General features: G+C 44.8%; 1 protein-coding gene across 1 annotated transcript in view; it reads right to left on the reverse strand.

Moving 5' to 3' along the window:
• Nucleotides 1-1,265: 1,265 nt before the first annotated feature.
• The window catches only part of LOC109387731 (pecanex-like protein 2), a 60,181-nt gene continuing 47,278 nt past the window's right edge, over nucleotides 1,266-14,168 (reverse strand). The window contains exons 10-13 of the mRNA XM_019651822.1: nucleotides 12,198-12,343; nucleotides 9,772-9,925; nucleotides 9,656-9,688; nucleotides 1,266-1,352 (exon numbers count right to left, since the gene is read on the reverse strand). Of these exons, the coding sequence (XP_019507367.1) occupies nucleotides 1,308-1,352; nucleotides 9,656-9,688; nucleotides 9,772-9,925; nucleotides 12,198-12,343 (378 nt within the window). The 3' untranslated portion in view covers nucleotides 1,266-1,307. The remainder of the gene's footprint in view (nucleotides 1,353-9,655; nucleotides 9,689-9,771; nucleotides 9,926-12,197; nucleotides 12,344-14,168) is intronic.

Here is a 14,168-nt window from a genome sequence, read left to right on the forward strand (position 1 = left end):
CTCTGCTCCTCCCCTGCTGGAGCAGGAAGCTGGGTGTTGAGGGTGCAGATAAGGGTGAGCGGGGCTGGGTTGGGCGGAGGGAAGTGAATAGCTTGCTGCCATAGAGCCGGAAGAGGGATGGGAGCTGGTGTCAGGGCAGGAATCAGGGGAACAGCTGCTACAGTTTTCACCTAGAAAAAGCTCAAAGGAAACAAAGGCCATATCCGGGGTCCTCCCGGTCCCACTGGAGAGACTCAGGGAGTTGGCACGGGAGTCAGAGAAAGGTAATGTGGGACCTACAGCTTTGACAGTCTCCTCTGAGTAAGCGCTCCAGCTGGCAAGCAACAGATCCAGGGGCGGTCTCCTTGGTAGCCACTCATTTGGTCAATGTGATCCAAGTGAGCGTGTGTCAAACCTCTGGATGTTACCACAAGGACTCTCAGAGCTGCGGGCCAATACGGGAACAGTCTCTGCACAGTAACAACGATAGCTGATAGCTGGTGCCAGGCACTGTTCTGTGTGTATCAATACACTAAACTCATTTAAAACTCTCAACAACCTCTGAGGTGGATACCGTTTTATTCGGTTGTCGGAAAAGTCACGACGTATTTTTTCTAAGTTTTTCGTTGCAAAAATGTGTCATGACTTTTCCGACAACCCAATAGTCCCCACATTACAGTTGAATTTTGCTCAAGGTCACACAACTAGTAAAACGGCAAGGCTGAAATTCAAACAGCCAGCCATCTGGCTCCAGTTCGGGGCTCTAAATCATTACAATATGCAGGTCACACGTGTAAATGGACCATTTTACATCCAACACTACCTAGACTGGAAGGCGAGCAAAGGGTACCAGTGAAAGGCTGGGTGACCAGCCTGTCCAGGACTCTATCTGAACAGAGGATCACGCCCACTCAAGTGTCACCCTAGTGTCTGTGCCACACAGATGGGCCTGTGGCTGCTACCCTGATGACACAACCACCCCACCCCAGGGAGCCCCACTGACACCCTGCACCAGGCACCACAGTGGCCAGTCTTCAGGTATCACAATGCTGCAACTTCTCGGTCATGGATGTCTAAACCCTTTAGAATAATTCCATATTGCATGCTTTGGGGCTCAGGCACCCAGATAGACTTCTGAAGGTGGGCAAGCCAAGAGGGGATGCTCATGTCTTCACCCAATAATCAAGTAGGGAAGTCTCTCCAATGAAGGGCTCAGAAGATGAAGGGAAGACACACCCTCCCTCCTCTGAAGTCTCCCCACAACCCCAAAATGAACTCACCTATTAAGAGGTCCCTAGCTGACTGGAGCGACCCTGGAGAGAAGAGCTTCAGGCCATACACACTGTAAGTGGGGGGGTGCCTGGCTTTGGCCCCTGCATCAAGAAGCAAAATAAGGCCACACAGCACACAAAAATAGATTGGTCTGCTGTATGTTATGATTTGGTTGTGTCCCTAGAAAACAAACACAATTTTTGAATGGTACCTTTATTTTGCTTAAATGACAAAATCCTCATAGTCAATCATTTACACCATATCATACAACTCATACCCTAAAACACATTCTCTCTCCTCCCCTACCATAGTTCATACACAGGAAACACCACAAAAATAAAAAATGATGCTTATTCTGTCAAATAACAATGAGAATATCAAAAAGAATGTTATACCACTCAGACTCAACAACATTTATCTGAAAATTTAATTACCATTCTTGGGTACCATCTAGACCTAATTCAGTGCTTCCCCAACAGTGAAACTTCCATTTTGTATTGTTTCACGTACAAAACTAATTTAAACCATTATCTGCACTAAGTAGTCTAACATGCGTTCCACTATTAATAAAAAAAAAAAAAATAGAGTTGTAAGCTATGGGCTTCAATTTTCTTATGTTAGAAAGCAAGATAATACAGGTCAAAAGTTCTACCTGCAGAAATTGCATAAAATGTCCTAGGGTAGCACAATGGAATGACACAATTTTGAAAAAATATCTTGCTATTTATGTACACTTTCCTCTTAGGAGGACCAAAAATTGATCTCATCTTAGCCCTCAAAATATTGTTACGAGCAGATGTAGAAACATTTTTTTTATTCTCCTCAGTGAATGGATAGAAAGATTAAGAAAAAGATATAACATCAACTTTCCAGGGCAAAGCCAATGAAGAATTCACATCTTCCAAATCAATGCATAATTCATAAAGTTCAAAATAACAACAAAAATGAGTTCGGGGGAGAATATTCTTGGCAATCCATGAACTACTTTGAGTATAAAAAGATGAAAGCGATATGGTTAGTTTCAGATGTGAATTTTTAGTCACTGCCTTGAACGTGTTATATTTAGAAATGCAATTTAAATTGCCGCTGCTTCTATAATAGAAGTGGTCCTATTCTGAGACCATCTTTTAATAGGAAGGAACGCAGGCTGTCCATGGAGGCTGGTGATGTTTGGCCCTGAGTCCAGGCTCAGTCTTGAAGGAGTATTTGTACTCTTATGAAATTTCCTTTTGAATCCAACTAGGTCATAGATTAATGGGTATGGGAATACTTTCTCTGCATTAAAAAAAAAATTGAAACTGAAGCCCAAGTTAAAGCTTAATGCATTTCTTATCAAGCCAATAGCAAAATAAATTGGTTGGTACAGAGAACTATTCAGTATACAAATACACAAGCGTATGAGACGTTTCCTCAAACTGACAGTATTTAGTAAATATAATTAAATAGCTACCCCCACCCTACCCCCACCCTTGTCCTGATTCTTCCTTTTTCTAAAAGGTTAAAATTAGATATTCTAGGAACTGAAAGTCTTTGGCCTTGAACAAGTTTGAGATACCATCGTGGATCTGCCAAGTAACAGTTGATTTACTGGCTGTGGGAATGCTTTCTTTGTATTTGTAATTTATGAGACAAAACCTGAGGCCCCCTTAGAGCCTGCCCTCACCCTCAGGCTCCTGGTTCACCCCACTTCCTGTACAGATTTTGGGACCCCAAACCATTTTACGCGTGTCACTAATACAAGGCATGTAAGTCACCTTTATTTACCTTGGTTCCTAAAAGCACCTACTAATAACATTTCCCTGCTTTCTATTCCTTCTTTCACATACAAATAAATCATCAAAAACCCCCAGGACTGATTTTTTTTAATAGAAAAATCCCACTCGCTCCTCCAGGTAAAGTCTGATCACAATCTTTTAAAACTTATCCAACTATTTCCCATCAGTTTTTTAGCCCTAAATAAATGAAGGAGTACCACCGAGCCCACCTGTGGGGCACCGCAGAGGCGGTGCCACAAGAGCTGGTCTACGTGGGCACCTGGGTTCCCCTCAGCCCCACGGTCACATGCAATTTCACAGCCCACCCTCTGTCACGGTGCAGAGAGAGGAGAAGGTGAGAGAATCTAGAAACGCCCTGTGGAGAGCGGTGGGGCATGTGGCTAAACCATTCTCATTACCCTCTTAATAAGAGCGAGCTGGTCAAATGCTTCAAACTTGTTAAGAAAAAAATAAATCAAAGGTGTTGATATAGGGAAGATGGATGTCTGAGGGAATCTTAGAAGGCCCAGGGACTGGAGGGCAGCTGGGCCTTGGAGGCGAATGAACCGGGACCATCCACAGCGGGGCCACGTCAGGTGGCCGCATGAGCCAACTCCAGGCTTTGTGCAGACAGGTGTTCCCTGCTCCCTCAGTGCCCGGGGCCTCAAAGGCTGCCTCACTCCTGCCCAGCTGGCACATGTGCCCGTCCAGCTGCATTCAGAAGTCGGAGGGAAGCAAAGCTCCCGCTTACCCAGCCTCTCCCGTGCTCTGCCTCCTGGAAGTGGACTCACGTGCCTACTCCTCGGTCCGCTCGAAGAACTACATGCCATCAGTCTCGTTTCCCCAGGAGTTCACTGAGGCACAAGGACCAAGAAATTTGCCCAGAGAGAGAGAGCAGTGTGGCAGAGCAAGTACTTAGACCTGGCCACTGGCTGCCTGCCGCTACCCACTGGCTCCCAGTGACCTCCAGGGTGGTGACTGCATTTAGCACTAGATCCTTCCAGGCCCCGAGGACTCAACCTGACTTCACTAGGACCGCATTCACAACCACCGTTCTGTAGACACATAATGTGAGCGGTGCTCAAGCAAATATAGAGGGCGGGTTGGGGGGGACACTCATAATAGATCTGGGGTGTTGACTTTCCTTATAAGGACTCTGGAGGGTGCAGACAAATAACCTGATGCTCTGTCCAGCCCCCCCTGACACTATGTTTACCACTGAACGCTCATCACTATCAGGGTTTGCTGTTTTTAGTGCGTCTTAGGATGGTATAGGTTAGTTTACTTAAATATCATTTCATGGTGGCTGTTGATAAGTTCTCTTTTACTTTAGCTTCAGCAATTCACCTATTTAGAGTCATCCTGAACATTTTTAACCATACATCTCAGTTGCCCTTGTATGTAGAGCAAAAGGAAGAAAGCTGGAGTGGGTACTCTTGCCCTGGGGACCGCTGAACCCCAGGGAACCCTAGCCAGGAACTATTCTGTGACTCACACGGGGTGTACACAGGGGCTCCGAGAACACAGTATAGAAGGTAAGCAGCAACCAAGGGGTCAAATAATTCTTAACTCTTAACTAGTAAGATGCTACTTCAGAGTCAATATGGTAGAAATTTGATAAGCTACTTGAAAAGTTGAAAAGACATAGGCAAATGAGTTTCTATGCTTAGTTTATAATTCAACTCCACAATTTATTTTAGGTCCAACTTCCTCAGGTCTGTGGACCTTGACAAATGGGCAGATGCAGGTGTCCAACTGAGGGGCAGTGAGACGGACATCACAGTACCCCTCAGTGACGTCCAGGGGTTCACTCTGCTTATTCCCACGGCCCCAGCAATCCCCTCCCTGGCACTGAGAGATATGGGCAGGGGAGTGACCTAAGTGCGGGCCCTTTTTAATGGTAGAAATTTAGTATATGAAAATTAAAAGACCACAATTCAGAATGGCCCATGCTTCAAAGAGTACTTTTTAAGCAAAGTAAATACACAACTAAATAAATATTGTTTGACTTTTGAGATCCACTAAAACTAAGTTGACCACCTTATTTCTAGACTGTGGATTGAGAGATTGTTTTAAGTCATTCAGAATCATTCTTCTGATAAACATGACCTTAACCAGGTGATCATGGTCAACATCAATAGTGATAAGTTGTAGTATCAACCTTCAATATGATGTGATGAAAATGGCTCTCTACCCTTGTGGTCTTCCTTCCCCAAATCCATACCCCCAGTCTAATCATGAGATAAACATCGGATAAGATCAGATAAGTCCCAACAGAGGGACAATCTACAAAATCCCTGAGCAACACTCCTAAAAATCACAATCAAGGAAGAAACTGTCACAGCCAAGACGAGCCTAAGGAGACACAATAACTAAAGATAATGTGTTGAACTGGGTGGGAGCCTCAAAGAGAAAAAGGAAAAACTAAGGAAATGTGAGTAAAATATGGACTTTAGTTAACGATAATATATCAATATAGGCTCATTGGTTGTGACAAATGGAGCACCCTGGCATGAGAGGTTAACAGGGGAACTGGGCATGGGGTACATGGGAACTCCCTGTACTGTCTTCCCAATTACTCTGTAAATCTAAAACTGTTCTAAAATAAAAATCAAATAAATTAAAAGTTTATTTACAAAACTCATTCTCAGTGATGTTTACATAACCGGAAGTGGTACCAAGTGTCTTCGCTGTGTAACAGCCACAGTTCATTGACTAGAACACGTAACAATTTTGAGCTCTCCCTCTTTGGAGTTTGTACTGTGAGCAAGGAAACAAGATAAGTATGCAGAGCGCTGGAGAAAGGGATGGAAACATCTGCAGAGGACTCAGCACACTCCGGGCCCTGGGCTGGGCATTTACCAAGTCCCGCTGAGATGGTTACTATTATCCATATTTCACTCACATACAAGTTGCTAACATTTGTTAGGAGCTTCCTGGGTGCCACAGACTGTACTGAGCACTTGATGTGCCTTATCTCGTTTAACCTCCTTACAATCCTGTTTTATTCTTTCCTCTTTTACAGATGAAAAGGCTGAGATCCAGAGGAGGAACTTTCCCAAGATCCCTGAGTTTGTACATGGCTGGATTCAAATCCCAAAACTTGCACATTCCCAGTTACCCCAGTGTCTGTCATGTGACCTGAGAGGGCCTCCACCATCACCACCTAGGGGGTTAAAATGCAGGTTCGCAAGTGCAGCCCAGCAGCACTGACTCTGCACTGACTCCGTGCCCCTGCAGGGCCATGACCCCGGCTCCATGCAGGGGGTCCCAGCCTTTTGCCGCCTCTGATACCCTCCCGCATTTTGCTTTGTGGGTTTTCATTAGTGGTTGTTTTGGTTAGACCCGGTATAAATCTGCGAAAGCGAGGTAATAGCCTCAGGGCCCATTACTCTATAGCCCGTCTGTGATCCTCAGGCTCCTCCCAGAATCCATCCTGCCCTCAGTTTTTTAAGCTCTCTAGGCCTGTTTTCTTTTACAACCAGATGCATTTCTTTCAGGCCCAGGGTCAACTGTACCATAATCATTAACCTGTCATTATTAATTCTACATCTATATCTGAAATATACAGTGTTCTGCAAAAATTTTAGTTTCATTTTGCTATCTTCTGGTTTTAACAACTTGCTCAAAATTTGCCACCTCTGTGCTCTTGGAAACAAAGAAGAAAAGTCAACCACCCTAACAGCAAGAATTGACTGACTTTATTAATAACCGCCCCACAAATATACAAAGTAATGTTGTCCTGAGAAGCACTTCCGTTCACCTGACAGCCCCTGACAAATGACACTGAGCTAGGCTGGAGAGGGCTGCCAGCTTAAGAACCACTTCTCTGCCCAGACTGGGTTCTCTCTCGGCTCTCCTTTCTGAGGCTGTGTCATCTGCAAACTGGAGATGGTAAAGCAGCTTTCTGAATGCCTGCACGGCTCCGTCAGGTTGCAAGAGGAAATACTTTCTAGCTGCCATGTCTTCTTTCCTCACTAGAACTGTTACAGAGAGGCCACTCAAATCTGGGACTACTCCACTCAGAAATCCACGTGAGAAATTAATGACTGCCATGAACAGCGTTAGATGCCTGACGAGGGCCTCCTATGACAGCAAGAGCAGTCGTTTCTTACTATCTCCGTGACACGCTTACTCAGAGAAAAGAAGAACGGCTTGATCCAGGAACTAGATCAATACAGACAATCTGTATCACCAACTTGGAGTGATGACACAGGCGTCCTGCTAATGGACATCCAACATCCAAACCCACAGGGGTTATGCAGCTGTACTCACCATCCACCTTTACTGGCAATACTCCTGAGAGAACACACAGAAAATGAATGCTTCACAGCATATAACACCCCTCCCCCAGTCAGCCAGAAAACAGTGACATTGAAGTGGCACTAGAAAGGAGGGTTTGCTCCCTGAAGCAGGACAGTGGTGTGGCATCTAGGATGGGCTCCAACAAAACCTTTTGGAGCTGCACATCTCTACTCCCAAGATTTCTGCCTATAATCACAACAATACATCTTAATACTCTAATTATGCTGCTTCCACTTATCTTGACACTTAGAGTCTGGGATAAAGGAAGATGTATTATACGTAAACCAATTATGGGGAACAGAGGAATTTAACAAGATAGCGATGTGTGCCATGTGATCGTCCAATTATAAGCTTTCCTTAATTACTATGAACTAAACCTGAGCTACCAGAGATTTAAAAGCAGTCCTAAATCCTGGATATGAATTTTTGAAAAGCACAATAGAGGGAAGGCCAAGCTTTCTTTCACTGAAAGGATTTTTCGGGAACCCACAGGAGCTCACCATAACAAAGGGAGGAAGGTTTCTCAAAGAGCTGGGAAGTCTCAGCACAGAGGCCAGGTATCGGTGGGGACAGTGCCAGGCTCTGTCCCACAGCACCGCGAGGGGAGGTGCACGCTCCTGGGAACTGGGCGTGCTCCTGAGCCCGTCAAATGTCAGAGCACCAACAGGCCACTGCTGGGGGGCCCAGGGAGCCCAGAGTTCTAAACTAACCCAAAGTTATGGGGATAAAAGGCAATGATACACTTGAAAATGTGGAATAGGAAGAGATCAGCTTCACATCAAAGAATGGCGATGCGTGCTTACATAACTGGGAACAGCAATAATAAGAACTGCCATTTCTTAAACAATGTCTATGTGCCCGGTACTCTTTTAAGTGCATCACATGGATTAATCCCCATAGGCATTTTTATGACTTTATTTACACTCAGGGAAACTGAGGCATGGACAGTGCACATCTTAGTAAGGATTCATTGTTCAAGAGGAGAACCCAGGAAACAAACGCAGGCAGTCTGACTGCAGAGTCTGTACTCGTCCCCACCAGGCTGCAGTCTTTCCTGACACGAGTCCAGTGGGACAGAAAAGACCCTCCACACACTCTTTGCATGCACCCTGTACATTCGCCCACTACCCTCCATGCCATGCTCTCAGATCCAGCCTGAAATTGGCCACCATGTGTTAATATTGGGTTGTCGGAAAAGTCATGACGTATTTTTTTCTGTTTTCATTGCAAAAATGCGTCATGACTTTTCCGACAACCCAATATTTCTATTTATAGTCGCTCTCTCCTCTCTCTCTCTCTCTCTCTCTCTCTCTCTCTCTCTCTCTCTCCACACACACACACACACACACACACACACACACACACACAGAGGAAGTCTGGCAATTAAGTTTGCGAACTTGTAACGATGTTGCTAACCTTTATTGATATCAGAGAGATTATTCATTATGAATTTGTACCAACTGGACAGTTAACCAAGTTTACTATTTGGAAGTTCCAAAAAAGGCTGCGTGAAAAAGTTAGACGACCTGAACTTTTCACCAACAATTCATGGCTCTTGCATGACGACAATGCACCAGCTCACACAGCACTGTCTGTGAGGGAGTTTTAAGCCAGTAAACGAATAACTGTATTGGAACACCCTCCCTACTCACCTGATCTGGCCCCCAATGACTTCTTTCTTTACCCAAAGATAAAGGAAATACTGAAAGAAGGCATTTGGATGACATTCAGGACATCAAGGGTATTACGAAGACAGCTCAGATGGCCATTCCAGAAAAAGAGTTCCAAAATTGCTCTGAAGGGTGGACTAGGCGCTGGCATCGGTGCATAGCTTCCCAAGGGGAGTACTTCGAAGGTGACTATAGTGATATTCAGCAATGAGGTATGTAGTACTTTTTCTAGGATGAGTTCGCGAACTTAATTGTCTGAACTTATATTCATACATACACACACACACACACACACACACCGGGAGTGCCAGGGGGTGCCAAAAAAGTGTATACAAGTGGACACTTTGGTCAACGTTGCTCAAACAGTAGTTCACCATAATCAGAAGTGTCTGGATGTTGATGGTAACCACTTTAAGCACCTCTTATATGTGCAGAAGTCAAATGTGATTTGTATTCATCTTTTTTTATTGGTATATATTGAGTATTACAATTTTAATACAGTTTTCCTTTCTCAAAATGCATATACATTTTTTGGCACCCTGTATGTTTGTGTGTGTGTGTGTGTGTGTGTGTGTGTGTGTGTGTGTGTGTGTGTATTTGCCTTTTGAATAGATTTTGGCCATGCCCCTATCTTCAACACAAGCAGACAAGCTACCCGTCTTACTAGGAACTTACATGGATTGGCGAGGCGGGGTCAGGCTGGACGCTCTAGAACAAAATCAGAAGTGTGTGTGTCATCATCTCATGATTGCAAGGCTACCCTAGTGATGTAAGAATGAGACGCGCCTTGCCTTGAGCAGGGAGTACTGGCAGCTGGCCATGACCAGGCAGAAGAGGAGCACCCACAGGTCTGTGCAGAAGCCCCGACTCAGGGTCAGAAATCCGAGCAGGGACACCAGGACGATGACCGAGACCGCCAGCACATTTTCCTTGACGTCTTCGGTTCTGTGCAAAATAAACATAAAAACGAAGGAAACAGAAGTAAGTCTGTCTATTTTGAAACAGAGAATCCTCCGTGTTTCTAAAAAGGCTGATGGTGACGGCAGATGGTTCCCCTGAGCACGCCTTTATAGCTGGTAACAAGATTTTGAGGTTTCTTTCCTTCCTTCTTCCTGCATTTTATAAACAAGATCTATATTTTAACCCCAGATTTCTGTTATTGAAACAAAGACAATATAATCCCATTGGGTCTCCTTGGCCATTAAGCCAGGTTTACTGGAGGAAAGCATTTAACTATTCCATCCACAAGAGTGAAATGCATCTCAGACAGAGTTCCACTCGCTCCTTCAAATGGGGAGGGTACGTCGACACCTGGCTGAGGCAGGAAATGGTTCCCACACACACTCTCTCTGTAGCCAGCATGTGCCACGCAGTTTCAGGAGCCTGGAGCACGCCAGCTGAAGAGCCGACAATGCAGAGGGTCTCACTGAGGTGTGTCGTGACCAGGCCCATTGGCTGGTTTTCTCCAGGAGAACTCCGCATACGAGGTGTGGGGCAGAGGTGGGCTCACCCAGAGGCGGCTCATTGTCATTGCGTGTGCAGAGGGACAAGTGGGGGAGTTTAGGATGCTGACACAAAGGGGCTGAGGGCTGGAACACAGAGCCTAAGTAGGATGGGAGGCCACGAGGCCAGGCAGGGCTGCTGGGTGGGTGGGAATGGGCGGGTCAAAGTGCTAGCAATGGTTTGGGAACATGTGAGGGCATTCGAGGGGACATGGAGGATGAGCAGAGGCTGAGAGCATATACGTCTTAGGAGGAGGAAGACGGCCGTGGGAAGACAAGATGCGCGGCAGAGTTACGAGAGGGAGGGGCTGGCATGGAGTAAGGAGGATGGTGTGGACCACAAGGTCAGGAGTACACATGGGTCATGCTCAAGGATTCTAGTATACTTCTCACCTCACCAGCTTTTGCTCATGTACATATTGGTCTCTCCCATTAAGTTATGATCATTTTCAGACAGAGACAGTTGGCTACTTCATTCCTGGCATGTAGGCACTCTTGAATATTATTTTGTTTTAATTAATAGACTTATTGTTCAGAGAAGCTTTAGATTCACAGCAAAATTGAAGAGAAAGCGCAGTTCGAGACTGCCCCTCCCCCACACGTGCACACCACCCTCCCCCACCATCAACACTAGCTGGTGCAATTTCAATAATTCCTTTTTAACATAAAAAGATATATATTTCAAAAAACTGCCTCACCTAACAGAATGTATTCTGTTGAATTATTTTAGTTAAGGATGAAACACTCATCTTAAGAGTGTGCCCCTCGGGTAACATAGTGTTGTCAGAAAAGACATTAGAACTCCATTACCTGACTTGTGGGTCCTAAAATTTACTGTTGTAATTTTGCATGACTGTAGTTTTGGAGTATGGGATCACACCATTTAAAACATTACTATAACAAGTAGTCACTGGGGGACCAACTACAGCCAGGCAGGTAACCAGCCTGCCCACTCCCCGCCCCATCCCGGCTGACACTTAACTGTGACACTCAGCATTGGCTGATGAACGTGTCAGTAACAGCAGCTTCAATTTTCCAAACAGCACTCTAGTCAGAACTGCCCAGCCCCTAAAGATCATAATCCCGTCCTTTCTGTCTCTTTAGGAGGGGGGATGGAAGTGGGGAGTCCCCCACCTGGCCCCCTCTCCATCATGCCTTAACCAACTTGGCCCTCCTCCAGCCCCTCCCCTCCCAGGAACCACATCTCCAACCCACACCTTTTTGGCGGTGAGAAGGAGGAAAAGAGTATACAGGAAAGATGGTCATTCCAATGGGCGTCCATCAGACCGGTGAGCAGCAGAGTCCGAGTTGTCAAAGGGAAGAGGCAGACATTGCTCACTTCCTCTTCCCTCGTCTCCCTCGGCCCGCGCCCAGTCAGGCCAGGCCCTGTGCTACACGCAGAGCCTCGAGCTTGGCTGAAAACGCATGGCCAGCTGTCAGGAGACCAACACCAATGTACGGTGTTGTCTCCAAACCCAACCTTACACCTAAATCACCTATCCAACTCTCAATGCTCCATTTCAATTGCTAAACGACCATTTCTACAGCTATCGGCATCTTACTGCTTTGACTTTGACTCTGCAGCACAAAGGTGTACAACATGAAAATGGTCCCGAGCGCCTCCGTGCAGCAGCCTTCCCCTGAGAAACGCACGCACGCGCATGCTGCCCACCCCCAGTGTCTTTCAGTGGATATCTGCACGCTCAGTGGCTTACCGATCAAGTAACGCCAGCAAGGTGAGCCGGTCATACCAGACTTTAATCCACTTGCCGGGGAAAATGATAAACTTGTAAAACTGCTCTCGGTTCAATTTCCCTTGCATTGAGGAGCATGACGAATCTTCCAGATCCTGACTCAGATGCTGTGAGAGACCAAAAGAAACAAGGGAGAGGGTTTCATACTGACGGGTTATTGCCATAAATATACCTCGTAATTTAAAAGTCCAAAGAGCATGCAATGCAAGCCAGCGTATTTCGTAAAAATGGGTACTCTAAGAAAAGGATAATGATCAACAAAAAGGGTCTTTCCTGCCAATAGACTTCACTTCCATTACAATATACTATTAAGATTATGCTACTCATCATATCAAAACACTGTTAATTAAGGCCTAGAAACTGCCATGAAAATAATTATTATGAAAGATCAGAATTCAACAAAATAAATGACAATTTGTGAAGTATGCTATTTAATGTGATGTTGAGATAAATACTCAAATTTTACTAAGAGTAAAAAGATTTTCATTGCCAATATGTAGGCCATTGGTGGCTCGATATAAGAAAACACTGAAATATTTATAGAAAAAATTCTAAGCCAATAAAGTAGAAATAGGTGGGGAAATTTAAGCTCAGGTTTAAAATGTTTTAAGCCCAAATTCGTCAAAGATTGGCTCTAATCCAGTGGAGGAGAGTTCAATTTTGAAATAAAAGAATAAGTCTCATTGATTTATCTAACAAACACTTAATGAGTGACTTATGAGCCTGGCACCAGGTTGGGATAGGAAAACCAAAAGAACACGGTGGACTCTGTCCCCGGCGTTCTAACGCCTGTAAGAAAACATCCCTTAGACATCATAACGGTCACACAGACTCAAAACCCCTGAATGCAGGGCAGGCCCCAGCACTACCCAACCGAAACGAGAGCTGGACCCCACACCTACAAAGCAGAGGAGACATGGACCTGGAAGGGACCTGCAGGTGGGGTAACGCTGAGGACAGAACTGAAGAAGAAAGGAATCACATCTATACCTTCTGACACCTGACTCCGTATTTGAAACAGAAGTAGTTCAAACAGCCGGTTATGGCATTTCCAGAGACTACACTGGCAACTAAGTATCAATTAATAATTACCTCATTTATTCATTGTCAATGAGGAATAAAATGTTCCATATTGCTAAATTTCTCGCTAAAGATTACACTTTAAATCTTATGTATTTAATATTGACCTCTGTCATAGTCATCTTCCAAAAATGTGCAGTTTTACCTTCTCATGCTTTAAACACAGTCCAGAGGGTGCACTTGAACTTCCTGTGAGGTCAGGTGCACTTGTGTTCACCTGCAGCACCAGTGAGAGACAAGGACCCAAAAGTCACTGGGTAGGTGACTACATCAAAAGACACCAGGTACCTTGCTTTTTAAAAACCAGAGTTTTATTAAGTGTTGAGTTAATGCAAACATTTACATTTTAAATGTGTGTGAGGTGTAAAGAACAATTAGTCAATGAAGACCTGTGTGGCCACCACCCAGTGTGAGGAAAAACGCATGACTGTTGGCACAGAGGTCCCCTGTGGGCCCCTCCTGAATCTCACCGTCTCCCCTCCTCCAGCTGAGCTCCCAACTGTCCTGAATTTTGTGTTCATCATTCCCTTTTTTTTCTTAAGTTTTACTATTCTTTTATCCAAAACTTCTGTATTGTTTAGTTTCATGGTTTTGAACTTCATAGGTATAAACTCATATCAGATGTATCCATCCTTTTGTAACTTGCTTTTTTCCCTCCATTCCACATTACGTTCCTGAGGCTGAGAACATGCTGTTTTGTAGCTGCAACATCCGTTTTCACAGTTGTATAATATTCCATGATAGGGATACAAGGTAATTTACCTATCCATTTTACCATTGAATATTTAGGGGTTTTTTTCTTTCAATGTTTTTGCTACCATGCTGCTATAAACATTCTTGGACATGTCTCCT

Source organism: Hipposideros armiger, unplaced genomic scaffold, assembly GCF_001890085.2.
Source record: "Hipposideros armiger isolate ML-2016 unplaced genomic scaffold, ASM189008v1 scaffold_167, whole genome shotgun sequence".
Classification (NCBI taxonomy): Eukaryota; Metazoa; Chordata; class Mammalia; order Chiroptera; family Hipposideridae; genus Hipposideros; species Hipposideros armiger.